Source organism: Cherax quadricarinatus, chromosome 44 (genome assembly GCF_038502225.1).
Source record: "Cherax quadricarinatus isolate ZL_2023a chromosome 44, ASM3850222v1, whole genome shotgun sequence".
In the NCBI taxonomy this organism is placed as follows: domain Eukaryota; kingdom Metazoa; phylum Arthropoda; class Malacostraca; order Decapoda; family Parastacidae; genus Cherax; species Cherax quadricarinatus.
Window position 1 is genome coordinate 23,568,485 of NC_091335.1, and position 23,768 is coordinate 23,592,252.

At 40.5% G+C, this 23,768-nt stretch overlaps 1 protein-coding gene across 1 annotated transcript in view; it reads right to left on the reverse strand.

Annotated features, from left to right (window-relative positions):
* Nucleotides 1–23,768, reverse strand: part of LOC128697405 (LAMP family protein lmp-1-like) — a 344,488-nt gene that overhangs the window by 300,381 nt on the left and 20,339 nt on the right. The window contains exon 2 of the mRNA XM_070094195.1: nt 21,248–21,284. Within this exon, the coding sequence (XP_069950296.1) occupies nt 21,248–21,284 (37 nt within the window). The remainder of the gene's footprint in view (nt 1–21,247; nt 21,285–23,768) is intronic.

The window sequence follows — 23,768 nt, forward strand, 5'->3', positions numbered from 1 at the left end:
TGACCACTACTCTTTGTGTTCGATTTGTTAGGAAGTTGAAGATCCATCTCCCCACTTTCCCAGTTATTCCTTTAGCACGTATTTTATGGGCTATTACGCCATGATCGCATTTGTCAAATGCTTTTGCAAAGTCTGTGTATATTACATCTGCATTCTGATTTTCTTCCAGTGCATCCAAGGCCATGTCATAGTGATCCAGTAGTTGTGAGAGGCAGGAGCGACCTGCCCTGAACCCATGTTGCCCTGGATTGTGCAGACTTTGGGAATCCAGGTGATTTGCAATCCTGCTTCTTAGCACTCTTTCAAAGATTTTTATGATGTGGGATGTCAGAGCTATTGGTCTATAGTTCTTAGCTAATGCTTTGCTGCCACCTTTATGGAGTGGGGCTATATCCGTTGTTTTAAGTGACTGTGGAATTTCACCCATGTCCAAGCTCCTCCTCCATAGTGTACTTAGGGCACGCGAGAGGGGTTTCTTGCAGTTCTTAATGAAAACAGAGTTCCACGAGTCTGGGCCCGGGGCTGAGTGCATAGGCATGTTGTCAATGGCTTTTTCGAAATCTATCGGAGTTAGGGTAATGTCGGAAATCTGGCATACATTTATGGAGTTTTGAGGCTCATTCATGAAGAAATCATTTGGGTCGTCGATCCTCAGACCGATTAGTGGTTCACTAAACACAGTCGTACTGGGATTTCAATATTTCACTCATTTCCTTGTTGTCATCTGTGTAAGTCCCTGCCCGACTTATTTCTTGCCCCTGACTTATTTCTTACCCCTGACTTATTTCTTACCCCTGACTCATTTCTTGCACCTGACTTATTTCTTGCCCCTGACTTATTTCTTGCCCCTGACTTATTTCTTGCCCCTGACTTATTTCTTGCACCTGACTTATTTCTTACCCCTGACTTATTTCTTACCCCTGACTCATTTCTTGCACCTGACTCATTTCTTGCACCTGACTTATTTCTTGCACCTGACTTATTTCTTGCCCCTGACTTATTTCTTGCCCCTGACTTATTTCTTTCCCCTGACTTATTTCTTGCACCTAACTTATTTCTTGCACCTGACTTATTTTTTACCCCTGACTTATTTCTTGCACCTGACTTATTTCTTGCACCTGACTTATTTCTTGCACCTGACTTATTTCTTGCCCCTGACTTATTTCTTGCCCCTGACTTATTTCTTGCACCTGACTTATTTCTTGCACCTGACTTTTTTCTTGCACCTGACTTATTTCTTGCACCTGACTTTTTACTTGCACTTGACTTATTTCTTGCACCTGACTTATTTCTTGCACCTGACTTACTTTTGCACCTGACTTATTTCTTGCACCTGACTTATTTCTTGCACCTGACTTATTTCTTGCACCTGACTTATTTCTTGCACCTGACTTATTTCTTGTACCTGACTTATTTCTTGCACCTGACTTATTTCTTGCACCTGACTTATTTCTTGCACCTGACTTATTTCTTGCACCTGACTTATTTCTTGACCCTGACTTATTTCTTGACCCTGACTTATTTCTTGACCCTGACTTATTTCTTGCCCCTGACTTATTTCTTGCACCTGACTTATTTCTTGCACCTGACTTATTTCTTACCCCTGACTTATTTCTTGCCCCTGACTTATTTCTTGCACCTGACTTATTTCTTGCACCTGACTTATTTTTTACCCCTGACTTATTTCTTGCACCTGACTTATTTCTTGCACCTGACTTATTTCTTGCCCCTGACTCATTTCTTGCACCTGACTTATTTCTTGCACCTGACTTATTTCTTGCACCTGACTTATTTCTTGCACCTGACTTATTTCTTGCCCCTGACTTATTTCTTGCCCCTGACTTATTTCTTGCACCTGACTTATTTCTTGCACCTGACTTTTTTCTTGCACCTGACTTATTTCTTGCACCTGACTTTTTACTTGCACTTGACTTATTTCTTGCACCTGACTTATTTCTTGCACCTGACTTACTTTTGCACCTGACTTATTTCTTGCACCTGACTTATTTCTTGCACCTGACTTATTTCTTACCCCTGACTTATTTCTTGCCCGACTTATTTCTTGCCCCTGACTTATTTCTTGCACCTGACTTATTTCTTGCACCTGACTTATTTCTTGCACCTGACTTATTTTTTACCCCTGACTTATTTCTTGCACCTGACTTATTTCTTGCACCTGACTTATTTCTTGCACCTGAATTATTTCTTGCACCTGACTTATTTCTTGCACCTGACTTATTTCTTGCACCTGACTTATTTCTTGCACCTGACTTATTTCTTGCACCTGACTTATTTCTTGCACCTGACTTATTTCTTGCACCTGACTTATTTCTTGCACCTGACTTATTTCTTGCACCTGACTTTTTTCTTGCACCTGACTTATTTCTTGCACCTGACTTATTTCTTGCACCTGACTTATTTCTTGACTTATTTCTTGCACCTGACTTATTTCTTGCACCTGACTTATTTCTTGCACCTGACTTATTTCTTACCCTTATTTCTGACTGACTTATTTCTTGCACCTGACTTATTTCTTGCCTGACTTATTTCTTGCACCTGACTTATTTCTTGCCCCTGACTTATTTCTTGCACCTGACTTATTTCTTGCACTTTATTTCTTGCACCTGACTTATTTCTTACCTAACTTATTTCTTACCCCTGACCTTGCACTTATTTCTTGCACCTGACTTATTTCTTGCACCTGACTTATTTCTTGCACCTGACTTATTTCTTGCACCTGACTTATTTCTTGCACCTGACTTATTTCTTGCACTTATTTCTTATTTCTTGCCCCTGACTTATTTCTTGCCCCTGACTTATTTCTTGCACCTGACTTATTTCTTGCATCTGACTTATTTCTTGCACCTGACTTATTTCTTGCACCTGACTTATTTCTTGCACCTGACTTATTTCTTGCACCTGACTTATTTCTTGCACCTGACTTATTTCTTACCCCTGACTTATTTCTTGCACCTGACTTATTTCTTGCACCTGACTTATTTCTTGCACCTGACTTATTTCTTGCACCTGACTTATTTCTTGCACCTGACTTATTTCTTGCACCTGACTTATTTCTTGCACCTGACTTATTTCTTGCCCCTGACTTATTTCTTGCACCTGACTTATTTCTTGCACCTGACTTATTTCTTGCACCTGACTTATTTCTTGCACCTGACTTATTTCTTGCACCTGACTTATTTCTTGCCCCTGACTTATTTCTTGCCCCTGACTTATTTCTTGCCCTGACTGACTTATTTCTTGCACCCTGACTTATTTTATTTCTTGCCCCTGACTTATTTCTTGCCCCTGACTTATTTCTTGCACCTGACTTATTTCTTGCACCTGACTTATTTCTTGCACCTGACTTATTTCTTGCACCTGACTTATTTCTTACCCCTGACTTATTTCTTGCACCTGACTTATTTCTTGCACCTGACTTATTTCTTGCACCTGACTTATTTCTTGCACCTGACTTATTTCTTGCACCTGACTTATTTCTTGCACCTGACTTATTTCTTGCACCTGACTTATTTCTTGCACCTGACTTATTTCTTGCACCTGACTTATTTCTTACCCCTGACTTATTTCTTGCACCTGACTTATTTCTTACCCCTGACTTATTTCTTGCACCTGACTTATTTCTTGCACCTGACTTATTTCTTGCACCTGACTTATTTCTTGCACCTGACTTATTTCTTGCACCTGACTTATTTCTTGCCCCTGACTTATTTCTTGCACCTGACTTATTTCTTGCCCCTGACTTATTTCTTGCCCCTGACTTATTTCTTGCCCCTGACTTATTTCTTGCCCCTGACTTATTTCTTGCACCTGACTTATTTCTTGCACCTGACTTATTTCTTGCACCTGACTTATTTCTTGCACCTGACTTATTTCTTGCCCCTGACTTATTTCTTGCACCTGACTTATTTCTTTCCCCTGCCTTATTTCTTGCACCTGACTTATTTCTTGCACGACTTATTTCTTGCACCTGACTTATTTCCTACACCTGACTTATTTCTTGCACCTGACTTATTTCTTGCCCCTGGCTTATTTCTTGCACCTGACTTATTTCTTGCACCTGACTTATTTCTTACCCCTGCCTTATTTCTTGCACCTGACTTATTTCTTGCACCTGACTTATTTCTTACCCCTGACTTATTTCTTGCACCTGACTTATTTCTTGCACCTGACTTATTTCTTGCACCTGACTTATTTCTTACCCCTGACTTATTTCTTGCACCTGGCTTATTTCTTGCACCTGACTTATTTCTTGTACCTGACTTATTTCTTGCACCTGACTTATTTCTTGCACCTGACTTATTTCTTGCACCTGACTTATTTCTTGCACCTGACTTATTTCTTGCACCTGAGCCATATAACTAGGTCAGATGTTTTATAAGCTGTAATTTTTTTCGGATTGATGAGTTCTCGATGGTAAACAGATATTCTTTGGTAGGCTTCTCTTTAATTTCTAACGAGTTAGATTGTGCTACTGACCAGTATTTAGTCCAGTCCTCTGCACTCTGTGGCCCATGCGGGGTTCTTGCAAGCCTTGTCTTGCAATTCGCTGTGTTGATGAGACACTTGTGCAACATTATCAACATTGATGGACTGAAAACATCGACTCCAGACTGAGGGAGTGATTACCTCTTAACTCCTGTTCATCATCTACCTTTATCTGCATTGGACCGAAGAACCCATTCCCTGGCGAAACTTTTCCACAATAAACATACGCAAATGTTGCACAAGTGTCTCATTTATTAACTTACAGGTTTTATAAACCATTTATTCACACAGGATGAATGTTTGCTCTTCTGCTCTTGTGCGTAAATAAAAGCGAAAGTAAAATTTACTTGAAAGTTTATTGCACAGGTTTAGTTTTTTTATCAGAATCTTTTATAGCAAAATGTGTAAATAAACCGGTGATAAACCACTAAAGTCGAACACTGACCTCCGATGGGATCCTTGAGGTTATTGGCGAGGTAATCTAAAAGAAAAAAATAATAGGAAAGGAAGAAATCGAAACAGCGAGTATCATGGCATAAAACAGGAACGGTGTAACAACAGAGAGTATCATGGCATAAAACAGGAACGGTGTAACAACAGAGAGTATCATGGCATAAAACAGGAACGGTGTAACAACAGAGAGTATCATGGCATAAAACAGGAACGGTGTAACAACAGAGAGTATCATGGCATAAAACAGGAACGGTGTAACAACAGAGTATCATGGCATATCATATCATGGCATAAAACAGGAACGGTGTAACAACAGAGAGTATCATGACATAAAACAGGAACGGTGTAACAACAGAGATTATCATGGCATAAAACAGGAACGGTGTAACAACAGAGAGTATCATGGCATAAAACAGGAACGGTGTAACAACAGAGAGTATCATGGCATAAAACAGGAACGGTGTAACAACAGAGAGTATCATGGCATAAAACAGGAACGGTGTAACAACAGAGTATCATGGCATAAAACAGGAACGGTGTAACAACAGAGAGTATCATGACATAAAACAGGAACGGTGTAACAACAGAGAGTATCATGGCATAAAACAGGAACGGTGTAACAATAGAGTATCATGGCATAAAACAGGAACGGTGTAACAACAGAGAGTATCATGGCATAAAACAGGAACGGTGTAACAACAGAGTATCATGGCATAAAACAGGAACGGTGTAACAACAGAGTATCATGGCATAAAACAGGAACGGTGTAACAACAGAGTATCATGGCATAAAACAGGAACGGTGTAACAACAGAGAGTATCATGACATAAAACAGGAACGGTGTAACAACAGAGAGTATCATGGCATAAAACAGGAACGGTGTAACAACAGAGAGTATCATGACATAAAACAGGAACGGTGTAACAACAGAGAGTATCATGGCATAAAACAGGAACGGTGTAACAACAGAGAGTATCATGGCATAAAACAGGAACGGTGTAACAACAGAGTATCATGGCATAAAACAGGAACGGTGTAACAACAGAGAGTATCATGGCATAAAACAGGAACGGTGTAACAACAGAGAGTATCATGGCATAAAACAGGAACGGTGTAACAACAGAGATTATCATGGCATAAAACAGGAACGGTGTAACTACAGAGAGTATCATGGCATAAAACAGGAACGGTGTAACAACAGAGAGTATCATGGCATAAAACAGGAACGGTGTAACAACAGAGTATCATGGCATAAAACAGGAACGGTGTAACAACAGAGAGTATCATGGCATAAAACAGGAACGGTGTAACAACAGAGTATCATGGCATAAAACAGGAACGGTGTAACAACAGAGTATCATGGCATAAAACAGGAACGGTGTAACAACAGAGAGTATCATGACATAAAACAGGAACGGTGTAACAACAGAGATTATCATGGCATAAAACAGGAACGGTGTAACAACAGAGAGTATCATGGCATAAAACAGGAACGGTGTAACAACAGAGAGTATCATGGCATAAAACAGGAACGGTGTAACAACAGAGTATCATGGCATAAAACAGGAACGGTGTAACAACAGAGAGTATCATGACATAAAACAGGAACGGTGTAACAACAGAGAGTATCATGGCATAAAACAGGAACGGTGTAACAATAGAGTATCATGGCATAAAACAGGAACGGTGTAACAACAGAGAGTATCATGGCATAAAACAGGAACGGTGTAACAACAGAGTATCATGGCATAAAACAGGAACGGTGTAACAACAGAGTATCATGGCATAAAACAGGAACGGTGTAACAACAGAGTATCATGGCATAAAACAGGAACGGTGTAACAACAGAGAGTATCATGACATAAAACAGGAACGGTGTAACAACAGAGAGTATCATGGCATAAAACAGGAACGGTGTAACAACAGAGAGTATCATGACATAAAACAGGAACGGTGTAACAACAGAGAGTATCATGGCATAAAACAGGAACGGTGTAACAACAGAGAGTATCATGGCATAAAACAGGAACGGTGTAACAACAGAGAGTATCATGGCATAAAACAGGAACGGTGTAACAACAGAGAGTATCATGGCATAAAACAGGAACGGTGTAACAACAGAGAGTATCATGGCATAAAACAGGAACGGTGTAACAACAGAGATTATCATGGCATAAAACAGGAACGGTGTAACTACAGAGAGTATCATGGCATAAAACAGGAACGGTGTAACAACAGAGAGTATCATGGCATAAAACAGGAACGGTGTAACAACAGAGAGTATCATGGCATAAAACAGGAACGGTGTAACAACAGAGAGTATCATGGCATAAAACAGGAACGGTGTAACAACAGAGTATCATGGCATAAAACAGGAACGGTGTAACAACAGAGAGTATCATGGCATAAAACAGGAACGGTGTAACAACAGAGTATCATGGCATAAAACAGGAATGGTGTAACAACAGAGTATCATGGCATAAAACAGGAACGGTGTAACAACAGAGTATCATGGCATAAAACAGGAACGGTGTAACAACAAAGAGTATCATGACAAAACAGGAACGATGTAACAACAGTATCATGACATAAAACAGGAACGGTGTAACAACAGAGTATCATGACAAAACAGGAACGGTGTAACAACAGTATCATGACATAAAACAGGAACGGTGTAACAACAGTATCATGACATAAAACAGGAACGGTGTAACAACAGTATCATGACATAAAACAGGAACGGTGTAACAACAGTATCATGACAAAACAGGAACGGTGTAACAACAGTATCATGACAAAACAGGAACGGTGTAACAACAGTATCATGACATAAAACAGGAACGGTGTAACAACAGTATCATGACATAAAACAGGAACGGTGTAACAACAGTATCATGACATAAAACAGGAACGGTGTAACAACAGTATCATGACATAAAACAGGAACGGTGTAACAACAGTATCATGACATAAAACAGGAACGGTGTAACAACAGTATCATGACATAAAATGCTAACATGTGCAGGCAAGACTCAGGCAAGAATGGCTTCCTGAGGAAGACATTCTTGGCGGAACGTTGCCTCATTACATCCTAACACTGCATCTGTGTTTTAGTGGTGATCGAAAATAAATTAACGGGAAAAAAAATCAAAAACGTTAGGTCAGATTAGGTCTAATAGGTTAGGTTACATTAGGCTGGGTTAGATTAAGTTAGGTTTGGTTAGGTTAGATTAAGTTAGGTTAGGTTAAGTTAGGCTAGATTAAGTTAGGTTAGGCTAGATTAAATTATGTTAGGGTAGATTATGTAAGGTTAGGTTAGATTAAGTTAGGGTAGATTAAGTAAGGTTAAGTTAGGTTAGATTAAGTAAGGTTAGGCTAGATTAAGTTAGGTTAGGTTACATTTAAGTTAGGTTAACAGACACTATGTCTAACTGTGAACAAATGTGACTCCCCCTCCCAGTAATTTTTTTTTAACCTGGATTCGTCATATTTCACATAAAACAACAACAGTTCCATGAACTGACTGATAGTAAAAAATTCTGAACGAAAACCTTTGAATGTATTGAATGACAGAACTAAATTATTACCGACTGTAAAACCCGTATGAAGAGTTTTGTTAAACAGAAATACGCAGCCAAGTGGGGAAAATACCTTATGTTCAAATTAACTTTTTTCTTTAAGTTCAGGTTCGGCTGGTATATTTTAATACCTAAGGTAATTCTTTTTTTTTTACCGTTAAAAACGTTTATGGATATTTTAAGTGCCAGGCCACGGTGACTCGTGGCCTGGTGGCAAAAGCTCTCGCTTCACACGCTGAAAGTGCGGGTTCGATTCCTGGCTAGAGTAGAAACATTGGGCGTGTTTCCTTACATCTGCTGTCCCTGTTCACTCATCAGTAAAATGGGTACCTGGGACAAAATTGACCTAATTTGCCCGAAATGCTCTGCATAACAAGCGGCATTCTATATAGTAGTATGTCACTGTATACCTTGTACATGCACTTGTGGAAATAAAGATATATTATTATTGGCGAAATTAGACAGCAGAATTCACCTGACGCCGGTATATAAGGGCCAATCTTCATGCCTGTCCTCAAGACTCTTCACGACTACGGTGCTCTTCACATCAACTCCAAGGCTGAGGGACTGATTACCTCATCTTCTGTATATAGTTCTACCGTCTTCAAATTATGTCCCAGAATCTGTATTGATAAAGCCACTGGATGGCGAAACGTCTACATTGAAGATATCCAGATGTTGCATATGTGTCTAATTTCATCTTGTCGGTATACCATTCATAAACAACATTATTATTATTATTATTAAAATGACATTTTTCCCAAGGTAAATTATTTTGTGAATCTTTTTTGTCTCGACTTTTATTTTGCCGTCATCGATTTTTTACGAGTCCTTGTTCTTTCATTTTCTTTTACGTTGAAGGCTGAAGATCATAAAAAATAGTCCCTGATTTTTTTCTTAAAGTTTTCAATACATATTAGTTTCAGCCGCAATGTAAAATCTTGACAATAACACAAAATGAATAACTGCATTTTTGCCCATCTGGTGTTGGAGGTGAACAATGTCATGTCAGAGCCTCGTTCAGTACGCTCTCATACTGCAAAAACATAATGTTCATCACGCGAAGGTAATTTGAACTCATTCTTTAAATAATACATAACAAAATGGGAGCACCGAAAGTTGGCCTACTGCCTCAAACTGGGCAGGATGTCTCATACCAGGGACTTATCTCCTTTTATCTTCATCTCCACTATTCTTATACTTTCAAGAAGCCTGGTGAGCAGGCGAAACATCGTCAATGAACATACCCAAATGTTGCACACATTCTCACTCTTCTACCTGTCAGTACTGTATATCATTCATATAATTAGGCTAGTCTATATCATAGTAAGCAGGTCCGCCTTATCCTAGTCAGGTACTATTCAAAGAAATTTGTTTTATATAAATTCGTGCTACCGACGGGAATGAAAAACAAGTGTACAACAAATCTGAACTGTGACAACGTTTCGCTCTGTGTAATTTCATAAAGTCAGATTATCTGTGGCGTAATAAAACTCTGCATTTACACCTGATATTTTGATCCGAGTCTACATTACAGTCTACTGCTGGCTCACCAAGTCTGTGTTAAATCATTGCTAGCTACATTAACCCTGTGTCTAAATATATTTATACTACATTTAATACAATGAAAATAATTATGATCATCCCAGTGTGCTTGCGCGCGCGCGCGCGTGTGTGTATACTCCCCTATTTGTGGTTGCAGGGGTCGATTCATAGCTCCTGGTCCCGCCTCTTCACTGATCGCTAATAGGTCCTCTCCCTGCTTCATGAGCTTTATCAAACCTCGTCTTAAAACTATGTATGGTTCCTGCTTCCACTACGTCACTTTCCACACTATTCCACTTCCTGACAACTCTATGACTGAAGAAATACTTCCTAAAATCCCTTTGACTCATCTGAGTCTTCAGCTTCCAACTGTGACCCCTTGTTTGTGTGTCCCATCTCTGGAACATCCTGTCTCTGCCCACCCTGTCAATTCCTCGCAGTATTTTATATGTTCCTATCATGTGTTCCCTGACCCTCCTGTCCTACAGTGTCGTGAGGCCGATTTCCCTTAACCTTTCTTCGTTGGACATTCCTCTTAGCTCTGGGACTAGTCTTCTTGCAAACCTCTGCACTTTCTCTAATGTCCTGACGTGCTTGACAAGGTGTGGGTTTCAAACTGGTGCTGCATACTCCAACATGGACCTGACGTACATAGTGTACAACGTCTTGAATGATTCCTTACAGAGGTATCGGAACGCTATTCTTAGGTTTGCCAAGCGCCCATATTATGCTAGCAATTATCTGGTTGATGTGCGCTTCAGGATATGTGCTCGGTATTATACTCACCCCAGAATCCTTTTCCTTAAGTGAGGTCTGCAGTCTTTGGCCACCTAGCCTATACTCTGTCTGTGGTCTTCTTTGCCCTTCCCCGATCTTCGTGATTTTGCATATGACGGGGTTAAAATCGAAGAGCCAGCTGCTGGACCAGGTTTGCAGCCTGTCCAGGTCTCTCTGTAGTCCTGCCTGATCCTCATCCGTTTTAATTCTCCGCATTAACTTCACATCATCTGTAAACAGGGACACTTCTGAGTCTATCCCTTCCATCATGTCATTCACATATACCAAAAACAGCACTGGTCCTAGGACTGACGTCTGTGGAACCCCGCTTGTCACAGGAGCCCACTCTGACACCTCGTTGCGTATCATGACTCGTTGTTACCGCCCTGCCAAGTATTCTCTGATTCACTGCAGTGTCTTTCCTGTTATTTGTGCCTGATCCTCTAGCTGTGTGTGTGTGTGTGTGTGTGTGTGTGAGAGAGAGAGAGAGAGAGAGAGAGAGAGAGAGAGAGAGAGAGAGAGAGAGAGAGAGAGAGAGAGAGAGAAAAAAAAGTTCGAAGCGGTTTAAAATTTAACAGACAAATACAATCTTAAACCTATTCAAGCAGCGGGTTCAGTCGATTTGTCACGGTTGTTTTATCAAAGATTTACCAATACTCGAAACGTCTATTGAGATACATATGGAATATCATCGCTGTCACTGATTAACACTGCCTCTGGTGTAATTGTTGTGGCGACTCCCAATCACTGGTGAGGAGGGGGGAGTGGATGATGATCCAGGCTGACAATACTATGTGGTATGGGAGGAGTGGCGCCCTGTTACTAAACCATACACTTAATAAGTCAGTATCTCACTGTTGCTAAAAATATCAAATGGGTAAAACAATTATTATATCTGCGTTCCCGCTTTATGTTCGCGCTTCAGAACTTTATATCGCATCTGTAATATTTTATTTAATAACATTATGGTGTTAGAATTGGTGATGTTTGTATTAACAGACGACAGCCTAACTTAACCTTAAATCGAGAAGTATATTGAAAACCGTAGGTGGGAAATAGAATTTGCGAGGACACAGGTTCTACCACGGCCAGAGGTTGCTAGGTTGCTTGTTGTGTAACCTTGAGGATTAGGGTATTTATAGTTGTTGCTTTGACTCCTGGACGACCTAGAAGTCGCACGACTGTTGCCTCCTGATCAATGGTATGCGTCAGTTTTACTGAAGTTATTAGATCAAATATCTATATTACCGCCAGATTGATAAATAAAGCACATGTGAATAAATGTGACACATTTCGAAAGTTTGGTATCTTTATTCCGAAACGATTCACCTACACAGTAGACTTCATCAATCTAGTACAGAGGTGAATGTATTGGTATACAATACCGACAGGTTGATAAAACATGTGCAACAGTAAGGTTTCCTTACTCCAAAACGTTTTGCCTACACAGTTGTCTTCTTCAGTCGAATACAGAGGAGGCAATAGCAGCAGCAAAGATGCAATGAGGCTGAATACATCGTCATTATATTTGACGATGTAGTCTTGAGGTGGTCAATCCCTCAGCCTTTAGAAGAGTTTTATTCCGTAATCTGGAGCAGAGTTCTTCTCCAGGTTGATGGACTGATCACCTCTAAACTACGTCTTCAATGGTGATGGACTGTTTAGACCCTTTTTACATCTCTACTGCCACTTCTGTATTGTGTAAGCGAAACGTTTCGAAATAAAGATACCTAACTGTTGCATATGTGTCTTAGTACAGAGGTGACGAATATGTAGAGAGCTGGAGCAGTGGAGAAGTCCATCAACCTTGAAGCAGTAGTTTGGAAAAGTCAGTCCCTCAACCTGGAAATATGTTCAACTCTATATTTGCCATTTCGGTACTCTACCTGATGAAGCCTGCAATGTAGGCGAAACGTTTCTGAGTAAAGATATCTAACTATTGTAAAAGTATCTACTGGTGGGTATTGTATACCATTATTATATTGATGAAAGATATGTACATCTTTGTTTTAGAGATCTGCCGCCCATCAATAGGCTTTACCTAGTTAATCGATTAGAACAACAAAGCCCTTGGTGAGCAAATTGTCTTTTAAATAGAAAATGCCCAGATATTACGAATATGTTTGGCTGCGGTTTCTCGAAGAGCATGAAAAGCTAATGTAAGGTGTGATCGCAGACCTACAAAGACCTAGAAAGTGACCATGATAAATTGCTCAGGCATCTAGAAACGAAAATATAGTTTTAATGGGAGATTTTGACTTGAGTCAAATCGACTGGAGTGATCTGACAAGTAATCTAGATTCTAGCTACTTTCTTGAGATGGAAAGACTGGTTTCTGAAACGGTTTGTGTCAGAACCATGGAATGACATTGGTAACGATAACAAAGTTAAAAGGCTAAGGGTTTACACGAGATGTGTAGTTTGGGGTAACCTGACTAAGAACCTTTGTGAGGGTAACCAGATACTAGATATTGATGGTTGCCAATATGGTAGGGGCCTTCCGCATGCAAAAGCATTTACACATTTACTCCTTGAAATCTTTCCACTGATTAAGGATACTGATGTGCTTAAGACGAACAAAGGAATTAACTTCTCCCTTATCCTGAACGACCGACGCAGCTGCGTGTCTAATGTAGTACTACGGTCGTCCGTGGGGTGATCATGTTGACCCTAGATATGTTTCAACGAACTTCATTCATGTCTCTAACAGCTCTGGTCTATCATCAAGATTGAGAAAGTGGCGTGAATAGTAAGCAAAACTCTAGGGACATATAGAAAGGCTATGACTATCTTACGCCTGGGCAACAATTTCACCAACTATGTAACTGTGCCCTCCAGAAGCACTACCTGAACCATTATCTGCAGAATTACTACCCGAGCTGGACGGAGAAGGCGAAGGGTTGTGTCCACCGCCTGTAATAGGGACCAACGGCGAGTCATCATCTGACTAAGGCCCGCGTCAGGAGACACTACTCCTGTTTCCTGACAAACCACACCTAATCTAACCTAACACGGAAAAAAGAAACAGGAGGGAAAAAGAGAGCAGGAAAGCTTGAAGGGGTACGCAATTTTACTCTAAAGCTCGTCTCGGAGCCAGCGAGAACATGCACAGTATACGATGGTACACAGGAATTGTTAGGTAAGACACATATGCAACAGTTAGACAACTTTATTCCGAAACGTTTCGCCTACACAGTAGGCTTCTTCAGTCGAATACAGAAAATAGGCAGGAACAGTAGAGATGTGAAGACGATGTAATCAGTCCATCACCCTTGTAGTCGTAGAATTTGAGGTTGTCAGTCCCTCGGCCTGGAGAAGTTCAGTTCCATAGTCAGGAACTATCTGAAGATCAAGCGACAGTGGGAATTGACTGGTACGATACAGCAAGTTTGGACACACAGCAGATAAATGTTGCACTGTGGAAAATAATGGTAATCTAGACTTATGCAAGTGGATGCACAAAAGAAAATGCACAAAATGAAGAGGGAGGCAGTGACACAGGAAACTGCAAGGAAAATGTGCGACAGTGATTAAACTATAAGCAACGACAAAATTGTTGCAAAAACAATGGGGACTGAACACAAGGATGTTGGAATATAAACTGCACGCTGGCCTAGCCCAAACTAGTCTAATCTAACCTAATCGAGACTAACATAACCTTCCACTGTCAAATCCACTGGCTTTTTCCTTGTGACTTTTTTTCATTTTTTTCCCTTCAGAGTTTATTTCCTTCACCCTTTTATTGATAACGTTTCGCGAAACAGTGGACTTCATTAAGTCACAAACAGATTTGATCTGTTTGTGACTTTATCAAGTCCACTTTGTGGGCGAAACGTTGTCAAAGAACTGCATTGCACTTATGGTGATAAATGGTATAAATTACCGACACGATGGAAAAAAGAAACTCCCAGAGCAGCGACTAATACAACGTAGCTGAACCTCAAGCCAGGAAACTTCTTCATTGTTGAAAATGGCATAATGATACCGACAATATGTGGAAAAAGACCGTGTTGGGGTGGTCAGTCCCTCGGCCTTGAGAAGAGTTCTGCGCCAGTCTAAGAAAATGTGTAGCTGAAGCATTAGATTGGCGACTTATATACTGATAAGACACGTGTTTAACGGCTTCACAAAACTCCTAGAGAGCGAAACGTTGCCCAATATAATGTCACATAAGCTGTACTTGTGTCTTTTTACCTAACATATTGTCAATAATTCTACCATTATTACACTCTTCTGTTATCTTCGAGATTTTCTGCACCTCACCTTCGATTGTTTATGTCTCCATTCTGATGCTTCAGCTTCACATTGTTCCAGTCTATGGAGCAAAACTCTTCCCCAGGCTCAGGGACTGACCACCTCAACACTATATAACGACGGTGATGGACTGATTACATTATCTTTACATCTATACTGCTTCCTCTGTATTCGACTGATGAAACCTGTATAGGTGAAACATTTCGGAATAATAATGCCTAACTGCTGGACATTGGTCTTGCCAAGACACAAGAACATAAGAAAGGAGGAACACTGCAGCAGGCCTGTTGGCCCATACTAGGCAGGTCCTTTACAATTCATCCCACTAACAAACATTTGACCAACCCAATTTTCAATGCCACCCAAGAAACAAGCTCCGATGTGCAAGTCCTACTCAAATCCAACCCCTCCCACTCATGTACTTATCCAACCTAAATTTGAAACTACCCAAAGTCCTAGCCTCAATAACCCAACTAGGTAGACTGTTCCACTCATCAACTACCCTATTTCCAAACCAATACTTTCCTATGTCCTTTCTAAATCTAAACTTATCTAATTTAAATCCATTACTACGGGTTCTCTCTTGGAGAGATATCCTCAAGACCTTGTTAATATCCCCTTTATTAATACCTATCTTCCACTTATACACTTCGATCAGGTCTCCCCTCATTCTTCGTCTAACAAGTGAATGTAACTTGCATTATATTTTTAATGAGGAAACGTTTCACATAAATCTCTTTGCCAATAATAATTTAAAAAAAATCATCTTCACCGATTTTGGCAAGAATTATTACAATACGCTGGGTCCGGTAATGGGTAGGCTTACCATAATTTCTTTGCCTCAAACCGGGACATTTTTAAGGTTTTTGAAAAAAAAAATATTCATGAAATATGAAGTAGATATGTTTTCTTCAGTGAAAACAAATAAGGGCTAAAATGTACAAATTTATCAATTAAAACAAGAGGGTGAAAAAGTACAAAAAAAAAAAAAAATATGTAAGAAACCTTCCTTAGTAATGGTTTGTTATTTATTATAAAACTCGCTGCAACTTGAGTCAATGTTTATTTTGCAATACATTAGCCCTTTTAGTGTAGATTCAGTCTCTTTCCTGAGACCTTACGTTGTTCATCAGCGATGTTTCTGTTCGGGACAAAATGACAGACTGACAGGCACTTCGGGACGGGACTTTCAAACCGGGACAATTCCGGTCAAAACGGGACCTATGGTAAGCCTAGCATTATTGAGTCAACTAACTTGCAATTTTGTAAAATTTGTTTTGTATCAACCCTCTTCTTCTCCGTGAAGGTTGCCGGATAGACAAATCATGGTATAGTAACTTATACCGAAAGTAATACTTTCCTTTATATCTTTTATGAACGAAACCAAGCAAACTGGGACGTGTCGAGACTTGAGCGGGACAGACAATATTTTGTTTAAAGTTGTCTAAGAGGCATTGTATAGCGCAAGTCTCCAATTAGTAATAGATTCGTCTTCAAAACTATTCGCATACACAAACCAACCTAAACATTACTTATTTTGTTACTTGTAAATACCATTACAATAATGGTATACAATAAAGTTAGATCTGTATACGACTGAAGAAGCCTACTGTGTTGGCGAAATGTTTCCGGATACCTAAACGCTGAACGTTTTACTTATCTACTTGTAAACATTTATGTTTTACTGTATAGTTATACTTGAGTATTTAATTTGCATTTTAATCAGGGAAGCGCTAAATCCATAGGAAGCATTCATGTTTGCTCCAATGAAGGGGATGACAAATGTAGTTCCTTGAATCAAGAGCCCCTCGCCGGGAATCCAGGCACCTCCCTTGAGGGGGCGGGGGACCAGGTGCCTTGATGTCGGTGAGGGGGCTCTTGACCCAGTATTTTGTATCATTTGATACGAAAAAGAACTTTATTATGGTTTATCAGAAGGCGGAATTAAATGAGAAAACAAGGAATGTAAGAGGCTACTCTCCCTCCGCGGAATTTCAAACCACACAGCCTATTAATATATATTTATATATAATTAACATTTGACACGGGAGTTTCTTTTGATCATTCTCCGAATGAAAGAAACAATTAATCTTATAAGAGCATAAGAATTGAGCAACACTGCAGTAGGCTTGAAAAAAGATACTTATGTACAGTTCAGGGCATCTATTAGGGAAAACGTTTCGCCACGTGTGGCTTCTTCTGGTTTGTGCAAGAAAGGTATAAAATACCGACAATATGAAAGTTAAGACACATGTGCAACATCTGGATATCTTTATTGTAGTAGACGTTTCGCCATCCAGTGGCTTTATCAATACAGATTCTAGGACATAATAGGAAGACAGTAGAACTATATACAAAAGATGAGGTAATCAGTCCCTCGGCCTTGGAGTTAGTGTTCACAGCATCGTGGTGGAGGAGAGTCTGGAGCAAAGGCAAGAAGACTGGCGCTTTTTATAGGCGTCAGTGAATGGGACGGGCAGCAGACGAGGGCAGTCACTGGTAGGCGGGATTCCCCAGTGGAAGTAGGTCCTTCCCAAAGAGATGGGTTAGTTGCAGCAGCCGTGAAGAAGGTCTTGTAGATGTCCTCTGAACCAAGATTCCATGATGTTGCAGTGTCTGACAAGTTGTGCAAGAAAGGTATAAAATACCGACAATATGAAAGTTAAGACACATGTGCAACATCTGGATATCTTTATTGTAGAGGCGTTTCGCCATCCAGTGGCTTTATCAATACAGATTCTAGGACATAATAGGAAGACAGTAGAACTATATACAAAAGATGAGGTAATCAGTCCCTCGGCCTTGGAGTTAGTGTTCACAGCATCGTGGTGGAGGAGAGTCTGGAGCAAAGGCAAGAAGACTGGCGCTTTTTATAGGCGTCAGTGAATGGGACGGGCAGCAGACGAGGGCAGTCACTGGTAGGCGGGATTCCCCAGTGGAAGTAGGTCCTTCCCAAAGAGATGGGTTAGTTGCAGCAGCCGTGAAGAAGGTCTTGTAGATGTCCTCTGAACCAAGATTCCATGATGTTGCAGTGTCTGACAAGTTGTGCAAGAAAGGTATAAAATACCGACAATATGAAAGTTAAGACACATGTGCAACATCTGGATATCTTTATTGTAGTAGACGTTTCGCCATCCAGTGGCTTTATCAATACAGATTCTAGGACATAATAGGAAGACAGTAGAACTATATACAAAAGATGAGGTAATCAGTCCCTCGGCCTTGGAGTTAGTGTTCACAGCATCGTGGTGGAGGAGAGTCTGGAGCAAAGGCAAGAAGACTGGCGCTTTTTATAGGCGTCAGTGAATGGGACGGGCAGCAGACGAGGGCAGTCACTGGTAGGCGGGATTCCCCAGTGGAAGTAGGTCCTTCCCAAAGAGATGGGTTAGTTGCAGCAGCCGTGAAGAAGGTCTTGTAGATGTCCTCTGAACCAAGATTCCATGATGTTGCAGTGTCTGACAAGTTGTGCAAGAAAGGTATAAAATACCGACAATATGAAAGTTAAGACACATGTGCAACATCTGGATATCTTTATTGTAGTAGACGTTTCGCCATCCAGTGGCTTTATCAATACAGATTCTAGGACATAATAGGAAGACAGTAGAACTATATACAAAAGATGAGGTAATCAGTCCCTCGGCCTTGGAGTTAGTGTTCACAGCATCGTGGTGGAGGAGAGTCTGGAGCAAAGGCAAGAAGACTGGCGCTTTTTATAGGCGTCAGTGAATGGGACGGGCAGCAGACGAGGGCAGTCACTGGTAGGCGGGATTCCCCAGTGGAAGTAGGTCCTTCCCAAAGAGATGGGTTAGTTGCAGCAGCCGTGAAGAAGGTCTTGTAGATGTCCTCTGAACCAAGATTCCATGATGTTGCAGTGTCTGACAAGTTGTGCAAGAAAGGTATAAAATACCGACAATATGAAAGTTAAGACACATGTGCAACATCTGGATATCTTTATTGTAGTAGACGTTTCGCCATCCAGTGGCTTTATCAATACAGATTCTAGGACATAATAGGAAGACAGTAGAACTATATACAAAAGATGAGGTAATCAGTCCCTCGGCCTTGGAGTTAGTGTTCACAGCATCGTGGTGGAGGAGAGTCTGGAGCAAAGGCAAGAAGACTGGCGCTTTTTATAGGCGTCAGTGAATGGGACGGGCAGCAGACGAGGGCAGTCACTGGTAGGCGGGATTCCCCAGTGGAAGTAGGTCCTTCCCAAAGAGATGGGTTAGTTGCAGCAGCCGTGAAGAAGGTCTTGTAGATGTCCTCTGAACCAAGATTCCATGATGTTGCAGTGTCTGACAAGTTGTGCAAGAAAGGTATAAAATACCGACAATATGAAAGTTAAGACACATGTGCAATAAAGATATCCAGATGTTGCACATGTGTCTTAACTTTCATATTGTCGGTATTTTATACCTTTCTTGCACAACTTGTCAGACACTGCAACATCATGGAATCTTGGTTCAGAGGACATCTACAAGACCTTCTTCACGGCTGCTGCAACTAACCCATCTCTTTGGGAAGGACCTACTTCCACTGGGGAATCCCGCCTACCAGTGACTGCCCTCGTCTGCTGCCCGTCCCATTCACTGACGCCTATAAAAAGCGCCAGTCTTCTTGCCTTTGCTCCAGACTCTCCTCCACCACGATGCTGTGAACACTAACTCCAAGGCCGAGGGACTGATTACCTCATCTTTTGTATATAGTTCTACTGTCTTCCTATTATGTCCTAGAATCTGTATTGATAAAGCCACTGGATGGCGAAACGTCTACTACAATAAAGATATCCAGATGTTGCACATGTGTCTTAACTTTCTTCTGGTTTGGAAAGACACGTGAGCAAAACTAGGACATATTTATTAGAAAACGTTTCGGTGCTGGGACCTTGATCATTTCAAACACAAAGGTACACATCCTGGTCCGGGTCTTCTCCATGTGGTGACCCAGTTTTAGACAGTATAAGGCGGAGTGAGGTGCATGTGACATGTTGACCTGAAGAATGCCATATTTGGATGAGGACAGGTGAGTAGGTGGTGCTTTACCTGGTTGAGTATCATGTATGTTAATGTTTTTGAAATTTTGTAGTTTCCAGTGTTATGTTCTATGGTGTCGGTGACGGCGATTAGCGAGGCTTCCAGACATCGTCGGCGTCTAACTTCTTGTTCAGTGAGAACAAGCTGTGCTTCATCCCAATTCATCAAATGTCCCGTGGAGTCCCTTTGGAGGACACTGGCGTACCTTAAGTCGTCTCTGTTGCTGGCGTTTCTATGTTCGTTCAGGCGGACCAAAACCAAAGCTCTGGTCTGAACAAGAACAAGAAGAACGCATATTCCTTGGGACAGTATCCACAGGCTTCTTCTGAAGTACACATAAGTATCTTTTTTCCCACATCATGTCGGTATCACCATACCAATTTCCACTGCAGTAGGCTTACTGCCTCATACTTGGCATGTGCTCAAATTTTAACCCTTCCCACCCACATATCTGTCTAACCTGTTCTCAAAGAGGTCCAAGGAATTAACATCAATAGCCTTAATAACCCATGACAGGCAGACCCTACTCAAATCCAACCCTCCTCGCTCATATACATGTCTAACCTATTTGTAAAGTTCCCAGTCACAAACAATGATGTTTTTCACGAAGCGAGCATCGCTATAATACAAGGGGGTGACGAGGAGCCGAACGGTGTAGAACAAAACATACTGCAGTATAAAAATCATTGCGAACTGCGCCGGCAAAAACATGCTCTGTAAGATTTGCTGACGTCAGACTCAAGGCCGTAAACCCGAGGGTGGACTGTGCAATAGTGCACTTACTGATGAAGTGAAGTTGTGGTACATTTACTGATGATGTGAAGTTGTGGTGCACTTACTGATGATGTGAAGTTGTGGTGCACTTACTGTTGATGTGAAGCTGTGGTGAATTTACTGTTGATGTGAAGCTGTGGTGCATTCACTATTGATTGAACTTGTGGTGCACTTACCGATGATGTGAAGCTGTGTACTTACTGCTGATGTGAAGTTGTGGTGCACTTACTGTTGATGTGAAGCTGTGTAGGTACTGATGATGCGAAGATGTATACTTGATATGTATACTTGATATGTATACTTGATATGAAGCTGTGATGTACTTACCAGCCGTCGCTGTGTAGACCGCCTGAAGATTCGTATCCTGGGAAAAACAGTGAAATATATTTAAAATACGTCAGTAGTCAGTCCCCCCCCCCCAAAAAAAAAAAAAAAAAGCAACGATCGTTACGTTAATGGTACACTATAGTGACAAGCAGAAGAGCAAGATATATGCAAATGTTGCACATGTATTTTACCAAGACAAAAAGAATCACCAGATCAAGCCTACTGGCTCATGCTAGGCAGGGCCAACTCAAACCCACCCATACCCACTCATGTACTTGTTTAACCTATTTTCAAAGGTCCTCAAGATTCTCGCTTCATTGACGCTGCTCGGGAGTTTGTTCCACTCATTCACAACTCTATTACCAAACCAGCGCTATCCTATATCCTTACTAAACCTAAGCTCTTGCAAGGACCCCACTGGAAATAAGTCACTATTTTTTTTTAATTATCTCTACACTATGCTGCTATGTACGATAATCATAACCTAACTGTATTTGTGTATACCTGAATAAACTTACTGACCTACTGCGGCGAGTCCTGTCTTGATTAAATATTTTTAGCATGTTATTTATATCCTTTTTTGTTATTTATTCCTGTATTCATTTGTACACTTCAGTCATATCCCCTATTTCTACGGGTACCCAGAGAGTGCAAATTTACTACCCTCAGTCAATCCTCGTAAGATTTATGATACATGCTATCTTTGTCTGTATGTTTCCAGCGTATTTATGTTCATTCTGTAATATGGAGACCAGAACTATGCAGCATAATCTGAGGCCTTCCCAAGGTACATAAAGAAGAGAAATGGTATGGGCGAAACGTTATCAATAATGGATCACATTATACTGCATTTGTCTTTATGGAAAGATACATAAAGCTGAAGTATAACTTTAAGACAATTTATGCATATACTTCTCGATATTAAGCCAAGAATTCTTAGCATTATTGGGAATACTTATGCACTCCTGCTTGCCTTTAAACTGCTGTTCAACAGAATTTCTAAGTCTTTTCTCGCATTCAGTTTGGTTGAGATATATATAATTTTAGTTTATGCATGTCATAGTTATTTTCTTAACCAAGAATAGAATCTTAAGTTTGTCTACATTAAACTACATCTGCAATTTCTTCGACTATAACATCAACCTATCTGTTCTCAGCAAAATTTATCTGACAGCCTATTTTAGTGGCACTGGCAAAATTGCTTATATCATTTTTTATTCCTTCATCTAAGCCGTTTATGTATACTGTGAACAATAAGGGGCCCAATACTGACCCCCGTGGAACACCACTGGTAACGGGTCCCCACTCTGATTTCCCTTCATTTATGCACTTTGTTCTCCATTGGTCAACCATGCCTCGTTACACGAGATAATTTCTCCACCTATTCCGTGTGCTGCTGCTTCAATAATCTCCTGTGTGGTACTCTCCAAAAAGGCCTTACTGAAATCCCTATACATATCATATTCTTTATCTTAGTCTGCCGTTTAAAATACCTTAGTAAAATATTAGTATAACTGTAAGGCAGGAGCGTCTCTTCGTAAAACCGTGCTACTATAATTCGTATAAAATAAAACACCTTGTCAATATTTGATTTTACTTGGAAGGATGGGGGGGGGGGGGAAGCAAATCTTGAGGCGAGTCCCTGAAGCCCAAAGGACGTCACGTTCATTTTTTATTTTGCCACCGAAGTGGCTAATTCATTGTGCACCCTACATCCATCCTGTAGACGGTAGAGGAAGAGCATATGGATAACAAAAAGACCTAGGAACTAGACCCCAAAAGAGTTTACAGAAGTACATTTGGATTTATATCTATATCTGTTTAATATACCTGGTATCTTATTTTCATTAATAAGATATCTTGGCATGTCACATAGGTTATTGTACTGTATATCTGTTTTCCTCAATAAGTGGACAATAAAGCACAGTGTTCAAGTTAGTGACCATTGGGCTGGCTACATACTCTGCATTTGGTTTGATCATCTGTGTGTCTGCCAAATTGCCAGAGGTACTTGTAACCAAGCCTAGGCCTGGCTACTACAACATTAGTCAGTCTGTTCACATTGCAAGTTCCTCCATAAACGTTATCTACGTTCATGTTATAGTGTGTTACAGATCTACTAAGGCTTCTAACTGCATTCCTATAACATTCACTTTTATTATTTATTTCTCTCCTGGTATTATTCCTAATGTTCGACACAGATATACCGAAGTTATATTCTACATTTTCCTTCGGAGTACTTTTCTTGGTTAACGTATCAACTTTATCATGAGGGAAGGTTTAGAGCTTAGTTTTGAGTATTATAATAATAATTTTGAGGGAGTAATCCAATGTGTTATGGAATCTAAAACATTTGTACATTAATTCTCTTTTCCCAGATTTTTGAGTATTTATATATCTTTTCCAATGAACATGTTGTTAGAGTCATTATGCGAGTGAGGAGCCTTCAGTGATAACATAGAATCAGTAATAATAAGAGAGTCAACCTCAGTGTCATAAGTTAACTTTAGCGCCATTAGGA